Consider the following 19794-nt stretch of genomic DNA (forward strand, 5'->3'; position numbering starts at 1 on the left):
AACCTCTGCCTCTCCCCGGAACACGAGACCCGAGACTGTCCCGCCTGCAAGTCTTTTCGCTCCAAAAAGACCATTCGAGATCGATGGGCTAGACGCAACATGGCGCACTCCTCGACCTCTGCTCCAGTCGACATCTTCGGGGACGACGTCGAAGCTCCGGGACAACAGGACATAGAACAGGAGGACGACTACCTCGTCAGCGCTTCCGAGGCCGACGACTCAGATGTGGAGGACATCACCCCGGCGCAGCGGGTCGTGAGTACAATTCCCACGCCGATACCGAAAAAGGCTTCGGTCACACCTTCGCCTCCGGGCCTAGGCAAGACCAAGGACATTGCTTCTCACACCCCACCTTCGGGCCCGGTAAAGAAGCCTTTAAGCCTTCCGGCAGCTCGGGCTCGAGCCAGCCGGCCACCGGTGCCGAGAAACACCCTTTGGCACCGAAGAAAAAATCGGCCTCCACCTCCACACCGAACCCGGCACCGAAGTCTTCGGTGCTGAAACCTGCTGCTCCGGTGCCGACCAAACATCACAAGGCCCTCGGCACCGACACTCACGTGCCGAGACCTTCTTCGGCACCGACCAAAAAAACGGAGGTTCCCAGGAAGCACGGCTTCGACAAACCTAAAAAACCGTCGGCCCCGAAACCTTCGGCGCCGACCGAACAACCAGTGTCGCAGGAACTCTTCACACCGGATCCTTTGCAAAAAACCCTCACCAAGGATCCAAAGACCGGACACTTGACATTGTTTTAAAAAAAGAGACACTTGGACAAGCCGACTCCACCTCCACCTCCAAAGAGAAAGGACATTGCTACCTCTCCTCTTAGGGTGCCTTCCCCACCTTCTCCACCCTCCCCACCTCCACCCCCTCCACCTCATCGTTCCCCCCACATTGTCTCCTGTCCCAGATGATTTGGGGGACCATTACTATGATCCAACAGATGTGCCACAAGACCCCACCCCTTCTGGATCTCCAGACCCATGGGATGATTATAACAATCCGGACATCCCAGATGTCCCACAGGATGACCTTTATCCATCTAGGCCATCCCCTCCTGAAGATTCCTTGGGTTTTCACCATTTGTTACAACGGGCGGCACACTACCACGGGGTGGAGTTGCATACCGACCCAGTGGAGGAGGATTTCCTCCTAGACACCTTTGACGATACACATAGGTCCACTGCCATTCTACCTATGTTAAAGGGCGTAATTAAACATGCCCCTGAAGTTTTTAAAGACCCAGTCAGGGCCAGGGACCTAAACCCTCGGATAGAGAAAAAATACAAAGCCGCCCCTACAGACCCTTCTTACATTAAAGGCCCTGCACCATTAGATTCCCTAGTGGTATCTACAGCCAGGAAGCGCTCAAATTCTCAGGCGTCAGTCGAGGTGCCCCCACCTGACAGAGTCCAAGCTCCTAGATGCGTCAGGGAAGCGCACTGCGTCACAAGCGGCCAATATATGGCGTATTGCCAATACGCAAGCACTGTTGGCCCGATACGACAGGGCGCATTATGATGAGCTAGAGACCATCATGCACCATCTCCCTGAAAAGTACAAGACTAGGGCTAATGAACTTATTCAAGAGGGAAAAACAATAACCAATACCTCGATACGATGTGCCCTAGATGCAGCAGATACAGCCTCCAGGGCCATAAACACAAGTGTTCTTCTCCGTCGCCATGCTTGGCTCAGGGTTTCAGGGTTTAAGCCAGAGGTTCAAGCCTCTATATTAAATCACCCATTCGACCAAGATCATCTATTTGGCCCTAAAGTAGATGAAGCCCTGGAAAAAATGAAAAAAAATACACACGGCGAAATCTATGGGAGCCCTACAAACAGACTCCCAGGCGCTCCTTTCGCCGTTCTTCCTTTCGGGGCACGGGCAGAGGCTACTCCTCGGACAGTGCATCCACGTCCTATAAATCCCCTCCTCAGTCACCTTCACAAAAGGTTATCAAAGAGGCGGATACAGAGGCAATAATAATAAGGGCAGAGGCAAAACAAATACTGCCCGCTCTGCCACACCTCCTGCCCAATGACTTTCCCCCGCTCCCTCCAGACCATTCCACTCCGGTCGGAGGCAGACTACAACATTTCCTTTACGTCTGGGAGACAATCACCTCAGACAGATGGGTGACACAAATTATTCAGTCAGGGTATTGCCTAGAATTAACATCTACACCCCCCAACATTCCACCCAGGCACAGCCCTATGTCGCAAGAACATACTGCGCTACTAACACAAGAGGTGATCTCCCTCCTGCAAAAAGGAGCAATAGAGCAGGTCCCCATAAATCAGCACAATTTAGGGGTCTACTCCCTGTACTTTCTAATTCCAAAGACGGACGAGACCCTACGACCTATCTTAGATCTCAGACCTCTAAACACCTACATTAATTCAGACCATTTTCACATGGTAACCCTCCAACAGGTTCTTCCACTTCTCTCCCAGAACGATTTTCTCACCACTCTGGACTTGAAAGACGCGTACTTTCACATCCCACTACACCAGTCTCACAGAAAGTACCTCAGGTTTGTGGTAGACGGACAACACTACCAGTTCAAGGTGCTCCCGTTCGGGGTAACAACAGCACCAAGGGTTTTCACCAAGTGCCTAGCAGTAGTGGCTGCACACCTCAGAAGACAGCACATTTGCGTCTTCCCCTATCTGGACGATTGGCTCATAAAAGCCACGTCCTACCAACAATGTGTGCAACATACCGCCGCTACGGTCCAACTACTTCACCAGCTAGGTTTCACGGTGAACCATCAAAAATCCCACCTGGTACCATCTCACACAAAACAATATCTCGGTGCCACCATAGACACCTCAAAAGCCATAGCCTATCCCAATCCTGCCAGGATTGCAAAAATACAGGCGCTGCGTCTCAAATTCCTATCTCAACACTCTCTCCCGGCAAGAGTGTTTATGCAGCTCATAGGGATGATGGCCTCTTGCATCTTTTTAGTGCCCCATGCAAGACTCCAAATGCGTCCACTCCAAGAGTGCTTGGCGCGCCAGTGGAACCAGGCCCAGGGACAACTGACCGATCTGGTGTTGGTAGACGGACGCACCCATCGCTCTCTGCAGTGGTGGAACACCACAAACCTTTCCAGAGGTCGACCGTTCCTGGACCCGGTCCCACAAATAATCCTAACTGCAGATGCATCGCTCTCCGGCTGGGGAGCTCATCTGTTACATCTCACAGCACAGGGCACATGGACACCGCAACAGAAGTTACTCCACATCAACCATCTGGAGTTAATGGCGATCTTCCTCGCCCTAAAATCCTTCCAGGCGCAGATTTCAGGCAACGCAGTCCTCATTCGCACAGACATGACTGCCATGTACTACATTCAAAAACAGGGGGGCACACACACTCTCCACAGCTCTCTGTTAGCACTGAGCATATGGAGATGGGCAATTCCACAAAAGATTTTTCTCCTAGCCCAACACGTCCCAGGAGTACAAAACACCGTGGCAGATCTGCTAAGCAGACAGACACAGCAGATCCACGAGTGGGAACTTCACCCACAGGTTCTTCACCCGTTCTTTCAGAAGTGGGGGCATCCACACATAGACCTATTTGCCACCCACGAAAACAAAAAATGCCTAAGCTTCACCGCCAGATATCCACACCCATTGTCGGACGGCAATGCGATATGGATGAACTGGTCAAACAAATTTGCATACGCTTTTCCACCTCTCCCACTAATTCCATTAGTGGTGCGAAGGCTACAGCAGCATTCCCTAACTCTGATCCTAGTAGCTCCAACATGGGCCAGACAATCGTGGTACACCACACTGCTGGAACTCTCAGTAGTACCACACCAAAAGCTACGCTTCTCGCCCTGCCTCCTAACCCAGAACCATGGAGAGATCAGTCACCCGGACCCAGCTCAGCTCAACCTTGCGATCTGGCTCCTGAGGTCCTAGAATTTGGATACCTTAACCTTCCCCCTGATTGCATGAACATTATCAGGGAAGCTAGACGCCCTACTACTAGGGCGTGCTATGCAGCAAAGTGGAAAAGATTTGTTTACTGCCACAACAAAGCAATCAATCCTTTAAACGTATCCATACAGCACATTATATGTTATTTACTCCATTTACAAAGGTGTAACCTAGCATATACCTCCATTCGGTTACACCTCGCTGCAATTGCTGCCTATTTACAAAATAGGCAGCACCTCTCACTTTTCAAAGTGCCTGCCATCAAAGCCTTTATGGAAGGCCTTAAAAGAGTAATTCCACCCAGAGTGCCACCCTCACCTGTTTGGAATTTGAATATAGTCCTCACACGGTTAATGGGACCCCCTTTCGAACCATTACATAAGTGCGAGCTGCAATTCCTCACATGGAAAACAGCTTTTCTAGTGGCCATCACTTCCCTCAGAAGAGTTAGTGAAATACAAGCACTCACTATACAAGAACCTTTTCTTCAGATGCATCACAACAAGGTTGTACTCCGCACCAATCCCAAATTTCTACCTAAAGTCATTTCCCCATTCCATCTAAACCAGTCTGTAGAATTACCAGTCTTTTTCTCGCAACCCCAAACAGTTGCGGAAAGAGCCTTACACACACTGGATGTTAAAAGGGCTTTACTTTACTACATCCAGAGAACACAACCTTTCAGAAAAACCAAACAGCTATTTGTTTCCTTCTCCCCACCACACAAAGGCAACCCTATTTCCAAATCAGGGATAGCTAGGTGGATTGTAAAATGCATACAGATTTGCTACCACAAAGCAAAACGAAAGCTATTGGTTCCCCCTAAAGCCCACTCTACAAGGAAGATAGGGGCTTCTATGGCTTTCCTAGGAAACATACCACTAGATGACATCTGCAAAGCATTGACATGGTCAACGCCGCACACCTTCACAAAACATTACTGTGTAGATGTGCAAACCAAGCAACAAGCTAGTGTGGGCCAAGCTGTACTAAAAACACTGTTCCAAACTACTGCAACGGATACCGGTTGTTGCCGCTAGGGTTGGGTACTGCTATATAATCTATGCACAGTGTATAATCTGCAGCTCATATGCCTCGAACAGAATATGCTATTTACCAGTATGCATCTGTTCTTGGCATGTAGAGCTGCAGATCTATACACGCCCACCCGCCTCCCCGGCTACCTGTATCCGTTCCAGTCTTATTTTTTTTAGATACAATACACATGGGTTTCTTTACTGTTACTACTACGCTCCATCTTTCCCTGCTGGCGAAAAACAATCTGAGGATGGAGCCGAAGCCCATGCGCAATACTAACCAGAGGAGGAGTCACCGACCTCGTGACTCCCAAAGACTTTCCAAGAGTAAAAACAAACTGCAAACATCCGGGCCCAACACCAGATGGCGATCTATGCACAGTGTATAGATCTGCAGCTCTACATGCCAAGAACAGATGCATACTGGTAAGTAGCATATTCCTTTTGTGTACGTTTTGAGGACCACCTCATCAAGTATTGTTAAAAATCTGTGGTAGCATGCCTTTACCTCGGGTTTGTCTTCCAAACTGACTGCGGATTGATATTTTGACTGGGCACTATTACAGAAACAAATTCAGATTGTGCATTCTATTTTTAGGTACATTCTAGGTCATTTGGATCTGTTTTGGTTCTACACTGAAACTAGTCCACAGAATGAAACTAACCCTTACAAACATTTATTTTTTTCTTTTGGGGAAAAAAACATTGTTGGAGTACTGCACACTGCCCTTTACTTATGTATGTTTGGGGTCTCACTTGCACAGTGAACAATGGAAGTGGATGGCTTTCAAAATGGTGACATCTGTCTGGAAAAACAATATGACTGTCATACTCAAATGTTAAATGGTGATTTTCCTGATAGTTTAAATTATATTACTTCGTATGCTGAATATCCTTGGAAATTCATCTTTATGGTATCCAAGGGTGTGTGTAACCTGTTTCTGCTCTCTAGTGCAAGAGATTGTCTTATAAACTCATAAAGATGGGGTAAAGGAAAAAGCCACCATTAGCTGTCTGAACCACTTTTTACATAGTGTGAGCTTTATTCACCACTCTCGTTCAGTTCATTTAAAACCTTTGCTATGGAGGGAAATTTCATAATCCATACTATATATGCGTATAGTGGAATCTTGGTGCCTGCGGGTGTCTTGTCTGGCAGGAACTGGCAGAATAATGGAATGCAATACTTACTTTTCCTAGCTGCATTAAAAACCAGCATTGGCATAGCCAATAGGTCTCGCTTTTGGGACCTTCTAAGTATTTAGTTATGCAACTGTTGCATGGCTAAACACTTATAAGGTCCCAAAGGCGAGACCCGTTAGCTATGCCAATGCTTGTTTTCTTTCTAATCGCGGCACCGGTGCTTTACTTTTAACATTAAAAGTAAAGCGCGGGTGCCGCGATTATAGCAAAAGTAAAGAAATAGGTTTGTTTCTATTTCTTTACTTTTGCTATAATCGCGGCACCGGCGCTTTACTTTTAATGTTAAAAGTAAAGCACCGGTGCCGCGATTAGCAAGCTAAAAATGCTACCGCCGGCCACAGCTTGCAGTGCATGTGCGCAAGTGATGCGCGCACAGCAGTAATCACGCCATATGGCACCTCTGCTGAAGCGCGCACACATGCACTGCAAGCTGTAGCTGGCAGTGGCATTTTTTAAAGCCCTTACTAAAGTCTCCGAGCAGCGCATGCGCGCTGACTCAGCGAGACCTAAAAGCTAGATCTGAACTCCTCTGGGAGGTTTCACATCACCTTGGTTCAGCAATATATAATGTGGAAGTAGTTGTGATGTCAATAGTAAAATATTTGTCTGTAATGCCAGGTGTACTATGCTAAGAAGAAGCGTCGAGCCCAACAAGTCCCACCTGAGGACTCCAACACGAAAAAGGAGCGAAAGGTCTACAACGATGGATACGATGATGACAACTATGATTACATTGTGAAGAATGGGGAGAAGTGGATGGACAGATACGAAATTGACTCTCTTATCGGAAAGGGTTCATTTGGGCAGGTAATATATGCAGACTTGATGTTATCATCTTGGTTCTAAACACTGTAGATACTTAAGTTCGTTTTGCTAATGCTTTGCTGGCATTTACAGTGTACTGTTTTCTGGTACTACTTATGTATATTCAGAGGACTTTATTCTGGTAGTACTTCTGTGGTATATCCAGAGGCACTGATTATTGCCTAACAAAGCCATTCGAGCAAAAATGGCAAGGACACTATAGCTGTGACAATTTTTATTAACAATTTTAGTACTTATGAAGCTTATAGCTGTTTTAGTTTTTTGTCTATGCACACGAATTTCACTTCCCTCTACAGAGCCGGTGTTGTAGTGTGTCAAATTGTGAAATATTTCCTATGTGGTATATTAGTGGATTAATGTAAATCAATCTTATCCGGTTTTATCTTTTTATCTTTTTATGTCAAGTGTCTTATTCTTGCGATTTTGTTTGTTACAAGTTTTAAAAGTTCTTCTGTATGATTGTATCAAATGGTTTATATTATGAATTCTTAGATTTTTTAACTGATGTTCGATGTCTTTAATGATTTGATAATCGAAATAAAGACCAACTGACTGGCTTAACAAGTATTTAGTTTTGATATGGCATGTTTCCGTTCCTTTTCAGGTAGTGAAGGCTTATGATCACCATGATCAGGAATGGGTGGCTATTAAAATCATTAAGAACAAGAAAGCGTTTTTGAACCAAGCCCAAATTGAGCTGCGGCTACTTGAGCTTATGAACAAACATGATACTGAAATGAAGTATTACATAGGTAAGCACATATGTATTCACAAAACAGCAAATATGTTACTTGGTATTATGCTCTATAAACTGGTAAAATCCATTACTGATAATCTTAATTTTATCAAAGGAAAAGGGGACACTTGACATCAAACCTTAATAAAGGAAATGTTTCTCCCTTGCGTGGCTCTGCATACACCTGCCTTGTAGTGTTGGGCTCAGACGTTTGCAAGTTGTCTTTCTTCTTGGAGGTCTTTCGAGTCACCAGATGATGCGACTCCTCCCATATTGGGGAATGTGCATGGTACAGACTCAATTGTTTTTTCCCCCTGCTATCGGGTTTTGATGTTTACAGAGAAGGTTCTGAACACTACAAATCCTTAACATGTATTTTGGGCCCACATGGTTAGTTTTCGATGCAGACTCGTTGGGATAACCAGTTCTCTTCTCGACGTCCCTTCACACTTCCATTGCACATAACCCCTCAAAGGCATTGACGGACAACTCTCCATGCCCCAGAGGCCTCCGGCCTTCATTCGCCCTTTGGCGACCATTTGCTTTTCATCAGCCCTCAACACCAGAGAATGCAGACTGTAAGGGAGTGATGCAATGGATTCTCTTCTAACATAGCCCCCAGTGCAGTTTTAAATATCTGTGGTGAGACCGTTGTAACGTCTACAACTTCTTTCCTCCAACCATGAATCCACCTCCTGTAAGTTCTGCCTCCCCTTCCGTTAGAAGAAACCCCTAATTTATTAAAGGGAAAGGCGCTAGGCTCAGCATAAGATGCACCAGCAGACATACTCAGACTTCAGATATCTTCAGGGAAGATCTAGTTGGTGTCGAACGTGAAGAGGCCAGTTTATCCTGGATTCCAGCAATGCAGGCAGCTCAGCCCCGAATGGGGCTCTTTGAGTCTATCCGACCTAGAGGAGCTACAAGATGTCAGTCCGGTACTGAAGATCACCGACTCTTGTATGAAGACCACACTTAAGTTTGTACGTACACCATCTGTCCACGAAACCCACGCCTCCAAGCACAAATGGTCCTACACGAATGTAGAGTACTTCTTCCACGGAGTCTGTCATGGAGTCCCTAGCTGGGCACAAAAGGCTGAGCCCGCATGCCCACTGCCTTCGGGCTCTGACCGGCATCTGGACAAGCCTTTAAAGTCAACCAAGGCCACATCCAAGGGCATTGAGAACCAAGAGTCCCAACCTCACTCCTTCCCCGCCCTCAAACCCTAAAGACCCAAAGGGTGGTAAGCGTCTCCGCTTCCACTACACTATAAGGCCAAATGCACCATCAAAGCCACCACTGAAGATTTCTGATGGTGAAAGTTCCTTGGATGCCAATCCCCTCGTCAGCAGCCGCATCTGAGGAATCGAAGGTCCAGATCAGTGGTTCCAGAATCTTGATGCCAGGTAGAAACACCTCTTTATACATATTTTTAATGATCTACATTTTACTCCCACTTTCACAGTGGGATAATATTGCATGATAACCCAAGGGCAGCATGTAAATCTTGGAACAAGATGGAGTGCAAACCAGTCTTCAATGATCTGAACATTGACCGCTTAAAACTTCAACTTTTACCGAATGCCACTTTGATGCGCTCAGGCAAACAACCTCACCCTCAAGTAATGCACCGCGTAAAAAAAGACTGCTTGGTACCAGCTCTTGTCTAAGTCAAAACAATTTTTTCCAGAAAGCACCTTCAGAAATACTATTTAAGCCCTTGTACTCTCTCATCTGGATGTGGTAATGCCCTACTCCATAGTCTCCCACACTTCTCACTGGCAGTCCCTATACTCCTCCTATACACCAGAGCCCGTCTCATCGAGGGCCTGAAGAAAGATCGCACCATTCCCATACTGATGGAACACAATCTTCAAAACCACCATTTTAGTGCAGACTAAAAAATGGTTGCGTTTGGTAAGTGTGCCCATGCTTATTGTGAACGCCTACAAAATTAAACTGTCTGCCACATCAAAGGCTTTTTCCCCCCCTCTCTTTTTAGCCATGCTGCACAGTATCCTGGAAACTGTACAGCATAGCTAAAACGATTGACAAACCTAAAGAGTGCCAAAAGTGAGACCTGTTGTATTTGCTATTGCCTGTTATGTATCCTCCTGTATATATTAACAAGTTCTGCATCATAGGATCTTCATTAATAGTCATATAAACTGATCCTGCTGTTCTCATGGAAGAAAGCTATGTAAAAAGGAGTTCCCCAAAATGCGTCGGGAGAATATTCTAGTGTTTGACTCAATTAAGATATCTACGATGCAGAAACAGGAATGCATGTATGTTACATTTTCTTTCGATGGACAAAATTAAGAGCAGACCAGGGGATACAGAGATGTGTATATATAGAGGCAGACCATTAGTAGTGCAGGGTTTAAGATATTATTTTCTGAGGGTCCAGAATCTAGTGAAATTTACACAAGGATGAGAATATTTGAAGAGATAAATCTTCAGTTCCATCTGAAAGTGAATAAAGGAGTGAGTTTGCCTGACAATAAAAGGCCTTTCTGCCCTTTGTGGTCTTTTGCTTTGCGATGTTGTTGCTGAGGGTATTTATGTACAGAGAACTTGGTTTTGTTTACCAGCTCTGATGGGTGACTGTCATAATCATCAAAAACTTTATTCGGTTTTCCAAGTAAAACCGTAAGTCATACGAACAGTGATAAAACATCACCAGATTACAAATACACAATACAGTACATCGAAGGTAGTCTAATTACTGGGTAAAAGTTCATGAATCCCGATGGCAAGATAAGTTGCAACTTGACCCAAGTCTAACAGCAACACGTAAAAGGTGAAGCATGCAAAAATAGTATCCTTAGAGAGGAGTTTAAAAAAAATAAAAGCTGGTCTCACCCTCCTAAAACAAGCCTTTTTAAGAATAGGGACAATAATTAACTTTCTGGAAGCTGCATAAAAACTTCAAAACATTAAAAAGTGCACCATGTCCAGAGGAGACTGACCGTCAACCACAGGGTATGAGGCACTATCTCCTGGTTGTGCCAGGAGATAGTGAACAAGATCAAGCCGAAATCTCTTAAAAACAAAAAAGCGATCATGAATGCTTTTAAGCCCTACAAGATATGGTTCAGTTTTTGGTACAGTTTTTAGCGCAATGTACCTACGCATGCTGGGCTTACACAGCCGTTTCCTCTCTTTCATTATGGCTCCTACTTGAAATACACTTTAGCCCAGGCAAGGTCCCTCTTGCATATCAGCTCGGCGTTGTCAAATAGTACTGCCCTACCTTGTCTACAGAGGCCTATTCTTATATACTGTAGCCATTGGATGCGTATGACGTGGTCAAGAGAAAGACAATCCTTTAAAATGTCTTTGCTAAGTGCGTTTTCTTGCTTAGCCCAAATCTTTAACCACAATACTAGTGGACAGAAAGCCAATTTGTCTGAAAGAAAAGGCATCCTCAGCTCTTCATGCACAACGTAGGACGGGATGCTTTGCGGTACTGAAATGACTCGTCGCAGGAAGGAATTTTAAGCGATTTGCAGGGCCTCTACCCCAATATGACCGCATAATCTCTCTTCCATAGCTGGCCTATGTTTCGCTTTATATATCTGTCATACACAAGAGAACCTCGTGTCAGACATTCACGGGTTACTATTACATGTGCTGTTTAGGAAATTTTATTTGTGAGTCATAGCCATATATATGGTTTTCGATTTTTATTTTTTGATTACAGTTACAGTACTTGTGGATTGTAATACATATATGCATGTGTGGCAGCAATAATTTTAATAATAAAAGTACAGTTTTACCTTTCTTAAAATTCTGTTTTGTTTCTTTTGCAGTGCATTTGAAACGGCACTTCATGTTCCGAAATCATCTCTGTCTGGTGTTTGAGCTTCTCTCCTACAATTTATATGACCTTCTTCGTAACACCAACTTCCGTGGGGTATCTTTAAATCTCACTCGCAAGTTTGCCCAGCAACTGTGCACGGCTCTCCTATTTCTGGCCACTCCTGAACTCAGCATCATCCATTGTGACCTGAAACCTGAGAACATTTTACTTTGTAACCCCAAACGTAGTGCCATAAAAATTGTGGACTTTGGTAGTTCCTGCCAGCTGGGGCAAAGGGTATGTACAAGCCTGGTTTTCGAAAACAGAAGATTGATTCCTAGTTAGGAAGCAAATGCTTTGTAGACGCACCCTGGATTGACAATGTGTAATTTTGTATGATGAAGTACATGCTTAGGAATTTTGGGCCAATACTGTTCTATATGTACAACTTAAGTTTTAACAAAACATGCCCTAACTTGTAATTTAAGCAGCTGTTTAACTGTACGAGCATTCCTGCATTATTCCTGAATTATACATAGTCAACAGAAATAAGTGGTTACAGGAAATATGTGCAAATTCTTAAATTTAATTTTTTCATCATATTCTATCAACTGTGGGCCTAATTCGCAAAGCATTCTCTGTTTTTAAGTTAAATATAAGTATGTAAAAATACCGCTGTTGTATAAAATCCCAGTTTTGGTTCCACAGAATCTGACAAGGTGGATTTTTATGTTCCGAAGGTGAACTAAGGATACGGAACTTCTACAATTTGAAATGCTCCAAGCATTAACGAGCATACAATTTGTGGTGGCGAGTTTTCCTAGTAGTCTTAGACATCCATGAGTGTGCAAGGTATTCATGAAATCTTGAAAAAGTCACACATTTGGTCCACATCTAGGAGTAATTTTATCGCAGCAAATATTAACACTCTTTCACAATCCCTTTGTAAGACAGCGTGCTGTGAATCAAGTTTTTTTGTTTCTTTTAAGTAGGTCCACCATCAGGACCCCCATTTGTTGCTTTCACTGTCCTATTCTTTTCTTAACTCTGCTCTCATTTCTCATGCCTCATCCTATCTCCACGACCCCGTCTAGGGCTTGTGTTGACGACACCTTCAGCTGTACCTCCATGTGTTGGGTTCCCTGTTTTCTTCTCTTGTGTGTTCAGACCTTAACATCTTTCCCTCTCCCCTCATTTTGTACTTGCTAGACTTCTGTGGAGCTGCTTGTTGTAAAATTCATACTGTGCATCTTCCAGAATGGTAGTAGCCGCGCGCTCAACAAATACCCAGTAACATAACATAACATTTATCAAGGGTATTTGGTGATATGAGCATTGCTTCTGGTCCTTGCTGGAGTTTAACAAAATCAAAATAGTGGCTTCTCTCACATTTGTAAAAGCATGTTTGATGCATGTGTGCTGTAGATGCACATGCTTTGCATTCTCCTGCAATCTAGTGTTGGGTCCGGTTGTTTGCAAGTTGTTGTTCTTTGAAGAAGTCTTTTCCAGTCACAAGTGAAGGTGACTCCTCCTTTCGGTGATAGTGCGCACGGGTATCGACTCCATTGATAGATTACGGAATCTCCTTGGATCGCAACCCACTGTATCCTCGTCGGTATTGTTTCAAATGCATTTTTCCATCCTCTGTGTTTTCAAAAATCAGAAAACTATCATAGTTGAATCATCGAAATTCCGACCACGGCTTTTGGACCTAGCCTGTTCTTTCACTTCCACTCGAGAGATCAATATCGAGTAAATCTGCCAATAGAACGGAAACCATTCTAATTTTGCCTCGGTGCCACTCCAGATATCTGCGCAACCACCTTCACAAAATATGTAACTTGTGTCCATCTCCAAAGCACACAGAAGGAATCTGCGATGCTTGTTAATCAGTCCGCTCGAAAAAGATCCTCAGAGACCCCCAGGCTCGTAAGAAAGAAATGCAGCGACAAAACATCGAAAAGACCCCCGTCTTCTGCGAAGGAAGACTAAGCCTTCTCCGTTCAAGATTCAGATTCCGAGCTCGAGATAGAATTGGAGTCCCAAGACTTACCAGCCAGTCAAGGTGCTGTGAGTACTGAAGCCCCTTTACCCACAAAACCTGCTTCTATAAAACATAAAGCTTCCAGGCCACCACTTACATCTGGCCATAGTAGGCACCTAGACTTCTAATGCCCCGCCCTCTGGCTCGGCACCGAATGCGTAAGTCAAGCCTTCCGGCTCGAGTTAAGATAGTACGCCATCTAAAGATTCAGCTTCAAAAGACAAAGTTAAATCCAGCTCTGCACCGAAAATGTCAGCACTGAAACAAAGATACTATTCAGAAGCCCCCACAGCCAATTTTGGAGACCATGCAGAAAAAAAAAGGATCCAAAAAAGAACAAAACGCATATAAAAACTGACACTGGACCTATTACAGCAAAACCAGTGATACCATCCTCCAAAAGAAAAATACTCTGGATATAAAATCCCTCTTGGGACATGGCTACTAGCCCTCGTCATACCCTCCACCCTCTTCACCAGTACCCACTGTACCACCAGGAGGCCCTCTAGACATCACACCACAAGGCTCTCCAAATAAAGATCCTGATACAGGGGATGGGGATGACAATCATGGACAACCTCCAGATCCATGGAATGATTACAATATCGATCCTCCTACAGATACACACTTGGATCTATACCCTGCTAAACCTTCCCCTCCTGATGACAACACCGCATAGCAGGAGTTAATTGCCAGGGCAGCTACATACCATGGAGTTGCTTTACTTAAGAAATCATTAGAAGATTTCTTATTCGAAACATTAGGAACCACACACGAGTCATTACATATGTTTAAAGGTATGATGAGGCATGCTGAGGACATTTTTAAGGATCTAGTGAGGGCACGTATTATAACACCTAGGGTGGAAAACAAATATGAACCCACCACCATCTGATCCAATTTTTATTAAGGGCCAGCTTCCTTTGGATTCCTTGGTTGTATCCAGTGTTCGTAAATGAGCAACTTTGCAAACTACAGAGGATGCACCTCCTCTCGGACAAAGAGTCCAAACTAATAGATGCCTCAGGTAAAAGGGTGGCTGTACAATCAGCCAAACCACTGGCGTATAGCCAGTACACAATGTCTTTTGGCTAGATATGACAGTGCCAACAGGTACGAAATGGAAGACTTACTTCAATATCTCCCAGAAGAACACAGAAAAAGAGGGCACAAATTAGTACAAGAGGAAAAACTAATTCCTATTTTAGATGTGTTACATGCTGCTGATACTGCAGCTAGAGGAGTCAACACTAGTATTATCTTTGGACGACACACATGGTTGCGAATCTCTGGTTTCAAACCAGAAGTACAACAAACCGTACTAAATTTTCCATTAGACAAGGAACATCGGTTTGGTCCTCAAGTGGATGAATCACTTGAAGAAAGATACAAAAGTAGCAAAATCTATGGGGGCGCTATGTCACCCTCTAACAGATTCCTTTCGCTGCTCATTTTATAGGGCAGGTTTGAAAAATACCTCCACAGATGCCAACACACATTCCTATAAACCATAGAGCCAATCCTCCCCCTCTAGAGGATTTTACAAAGCACTTACAGAGGGAACAATTTTAAAGGCAGCGGTAAAGGTACCCCAACACGTGCCTCTCCATCTCCCAACAAACAGTGACTTCATAACAATTTCCCCCGATCATCATACACCTGTCAGGGGAAGACTATATCAATTTCTTCCCATTTGGCAATCAATAACATCAGACAAATGGGTTTTGGATATTATCAAACATGGTTATTGCCTGACCCTCATAAGCAGTCCTCCCAATTTTCCACCTCACATTCACCAACTCTCTAGAGCACCAACAACTGATCAAACAAGGGGTACAAGCTCTTAACAAACGTTATAGAACCAGTTCCAATACAACACCAAGGATCAGGGGTTTATTCACTTTACTTCCTAATCCCAAAAAAGGACAGTTCTCTGTGGTCAATATTAGATCTCAGGCCTCTAAATTATTCATACTTTCCGAACACTTCCCTATGGTCACACTTCAACAGGTGCTTCGTCTTTTACAACAAAGCGACTTTGTCAGCGCTAGACTTAAAGGGACGCATGCTGTCACATCTCTATAAACCCAGCATATCACAAATACCCAAGATTTGTGGTAGCAGGAAAACATCAACTCAAAGTGCTGCCATTTCGAGTAACTTCAGCACCCAGAGTATTCACTAAATGTCTGGCAGTAGTAGCAGCAGCAGCACATCTAAGAAGACAACAAATTCATGCCTTCCATTATCTATCTAGACGATTGACTCATCATAGCTAACACACATCTCAAGTTTATACCACACACTCAAATTACAATAAATTGGATTCACAATCAATCTGCAAAAATCCCATCTTCAACCTACAGAGCTGCAACTCTATCTCAGAGCTATCCTAAACACTCAAACAGGTTTAGCCTATTCCAATGCAGCTCAAATTCACAATTTTCAAAACACTGTTACTACATTTTCAAAGCAACCAATATCGAACAGTAAGAACTTTCATGCAACGTTTAGGGATGATGGCATAATGCATTGCCATAGTATCTCATGCAAGATTAAACATGTGTCCTCTACAGGAATTCTTAGCACGACAATTTAATCAATCACAGTGTCAACTAAAAGATATAGTGTTGGCCAAACCCATCGCTCTCTGCAGTGGTGGAATACCCAAAACCTGTCAAAAGGGTGGCTCTTTATCGACCCTGTTCCACAAGTTGTGCTCACAGTGGATGTATCCGTTACAGGGTGGGGTGCCCATCTAAAACATCTAATCGTTCAGGGTCTCTGGGATACCAAACACAAAGGTCTCCACATCAACTACCTAGACCTTTTAGCGGTTCATCTAGTGCTCAAAGCCTATCTACCTCACCTAATAGGTAGGGAAAGTTGACTTACTCCAGACGGACAATGACAGCTATGTATAATGTACAAAAACGGGGGGTGGTGGGAACACACACTCTACAATTATGTATGTATGTATGTATTTGTGTTCTTATATAGCGCTCGACTTACCCTTGGGCATCTCGGCACTTGCATTGGGAACCCGTCCTGGCTTTTTTCCTGTGAGATAACCCGTACTGGGCATCCCCAAGGTGAAAGCCAGGCATCCCGCCGCGGGGGGGGGGGGGGGGGGGGGGGGGGGGGGGGGGCCGCAGTGAAGATTAAGCAAGCTATTGCCCAGAGTTGCACAGTGTGAACCCATGATTCGAGTAGGCACCGAAGTGAGAATTATCGAGTCCGTGGACACTTGGGCTCAGACCCTGCCGCGTCGGGAATTGAACCCTGGTCCCGGGTCTGACCTCTGCTTCAGGGTATGCCTCCTCTAACCAGTGAGCCAAACTTCTCCACTATCACTCCTCTCTCAGACCATTTGGCAGTACATCACAAAATCCAACTGCTAGCAGAACACCTTCCAAGGACAGACAACAAATTTGCCGACATTCTCAGCAGAATGCGCCAAAAAGTCCACGAATGGGAACTCAACCCTCAAGTTCTCCCATTCTTCCACGAATTGGGGGGTTCCACAGATCTCTTCACAACAGCAGAGAATGCAAAAGGCCCAAACTTCGTCTCCAGGTTCCCACACTCTGTCCAAAGGTACTGCCCTATGGATGAAATGATCAGGTATATTTGCTTACGCTTTTCCGCCTCTCCCTCTTCCATTTCTGGTTCGGAAGCTCAGAAAAACACCCCTCATCAGCAGGTCCCACATGGGCTTGTCAACCATGGTTCACCACACTTCTAGAACTCTCCGTAGTTCCACATCAGAAGCTTCACATCCCCTCAAACCTTACTCAAAATCTTGGAGAAATTAGACATCCAAACCCCAGGGAGCTCAACCTAGCGATTTGGCTCCTGATGTCGGAGTTTGGATACCTACATCTACCGCAAGATTGTATGACAATTCTTAAAGAAGCAAGTAAGCCTGCTACTAGAGCATGCAATGCAGCCAAATTGAAAAGGTTGGTTATATGTTGTATTGACCAAACCATTGATCCATCAGATCCTTGTATACAACAAATTCTTTGTCATCTACTGCATCTACAATGTGCAGGCCTTGCCTACACATCCATACGTCTACACCTTGCCGAAGTAGTGCCATATCTTCAAAACAGACAACACTTATCTCTATTTAAAATACCAGTCACTAAAGCCTTTATGGAAGGCCTTAAAAGAGTAGTACCACCAAAAGTGCCGCCTGCACCTGCACGGAACCTTAATTTTGTTCTAACAAGACTTGTGCGTCCACCTTTTGAACCATTGCACAATTGTCCACTGCAATTTCCTGATTGCTATCACTTAACTAAGACCTGTCGGTGAGCTTTAGGAACTAACTTTAGAAGAACCATTCTTCCAGCTCCATAAAGAGTGGTTCTTCGAACTAACCCCACGTTTCTTCCAAAAGTAGTCTGTTTCACAATTAACCGCTCGTTTGAGTTACCTGTTTTTTTTCCTTCAACCTCCTTCAGTAGCAGAAAGCGCACTACATTAGATGTCAAAAGAACAATATTGTATTATATTGATAGAACAAAAGATTTTCACACAACTGTTTGTTGCTTTTGCTCCCCCTCATAAAGGAAAACCTATCTCTAAATTTGACATTTCTCTATGGATTGTTAAATGTATCCAAACATGCTATATTAATGCTAAAATAACCATCTATTATTCATGGATCACATTCTACATGTAAAATAGGAGCATCTATGGCCTTTGGTAGCATTACTATAGCTGACATTTGTAAAGCAGCTACATAGTCTACACCACACACTTACCAAACATTGTGTGGATGTATTAGCACATCAACAAGCCAATGTAGGTCAAGCAGTTCTAAAAACACTTTTTCAAACGACTGCAATGCCCACTGGTTAGTCACCGCTTTTGGAGGTTACTGCTATAAAGTCTATGAAAAGCATGTGTATCTACAGTATTCATTCCTTCTAATGGTTTGTTACTAAACCTGTAAGCATCTGTTCTTGGCATGTAGAGCTGTAGATTCACATGCTCCCTCTCTCCTCCCCGGACACCTATGGTTCTTATTACATACATTCTACATGCATGGCCATCTCTATACTACACTTAATTCTCACTCTCTTGCAGGAAAACAATCTAACAATGGAGTCGATGCCCTTGCACACTATCACTGAAAGGAGGAGTTGCCTTGCTTCATGACTGGAAAATAGTTCTTTGAATAAAAGCAACTTTCAAACATCAGGACCCAACACTAGATGGCAGGAGTATGCAAAGCATGTGAGTCTACAGCTCTACATGCCAAGAACAGATGCTTACAGGGTGAGTAACATAATCCTTTTCTTTTGACTGAGAAATATAAGGTTCAGTGGCATGTGTGGCTGTTGATACATATGCTATGCATACTCCTGCCATCTAGTGTTGGGTTATGAGTTGTGCAACTTGTTTTTTCTTTGAAGTCTTTCGCGTAAAGGGGTAGAGTGACAACTCTTTTCACTGATAGTGCGCATGGGCATCGACTCCTTTGTTAAATGTTCTCTTCCCTGCCGTTGTGTTCGGACGTATTTACCTCTCCTCAGTATTCAACTCCATTTGGTACAAGTCTTCTGTGCTATCCGGTCTTCGATGGTATAGTGAATCTTTATGGGGATTTTTCAAATGGTTGCCTTTCTGTAATCTTCAGGTAGGACATCAATCGATTGCCCTTCGTGGTGCCTCCAGTCTACCTTTGTGTGCACTGTTGGTACCAGAGATGTGCTCCTGATGGAACAAACACCTTTTCGATTCTGCTTGCAGTGTCGTGCTAAATATCCACTCCCTGACCTACACTAGTTGTGTAACTGACTGTGACGCTAGCAAATCTTTCTAATCCAAGAAGACCCTTCTTAATCGAATGGCAAGTCGACTGGAAAGTTCTTGCCACAGGGAGGACGAAACTCCCAACTTTTGTGAGGAGCATGCGGGAAAGTGAAGAGAAGGATGCAGCGTTCTCAGTCGAAGAGATCTTCAGCTCCAATGTGGAGAAACAGCTCGAGTACACCTTGCCTCTCGGGCAGCGTGTGAGTATTGCTGCCACCAACTCTGGTCCACCGAAAGAGTTCCAAATACTCGCCTCTTCTAACTCTAGAGGTCGACGGGCCATCACTGCCTTTGGGCCATGGTTGGATCTCAAAAGAGGCTTTGCATTCCCCACCTACGGGCCAAACTACGCAAA

At 44.3% G+C, this 19794-nt stretch overlaps 1 protein-coding gene across 1 annotated transcript in view; it reads left to right on the forward strand.

Moving 5' to 3' along the window:
* The window catches only part of LOC146809290 (dual specificity tyrosine-phosphorylation-regulated kinase 1B-like), a 368762-nt gene that overhangs the window by 243727 nt on the left and 105241 nt on the right, over nucleotides 1–19794 (forward strand). The window contains exons 4-6 of the mRNA XM_085616098.1: nucleotides 6819–7007; nucleotides 7630–7777; nucleotides 11580–11866. Of these exons, the coding sequence (XP_085472224.1) occupies nucleotides 6819–7007; nucleotides 7630–7777; nucleotides 11580–11866 (624 nt within the window). The remainder of the gene's footprint in view (nucleotides 1–6818; nucleotides 7008–7629; nucleotides 7778–11579; nucleotides 11867–19794) is intronic.

The sequence above is a fragment of the Triturus cristatus genome, chromosome 7 (assembly GCF_964204655.1).
Source record: "Triturus cristatus chromosome 7, aTriCri1.1, whole genome shotgun sequence".
NCBI classification, from domain to species: Eukaryota; Metazoa; Chordata; class Amphibia; order Caudata; family Salamandridae; genus Triturus; species Triturus cristatus.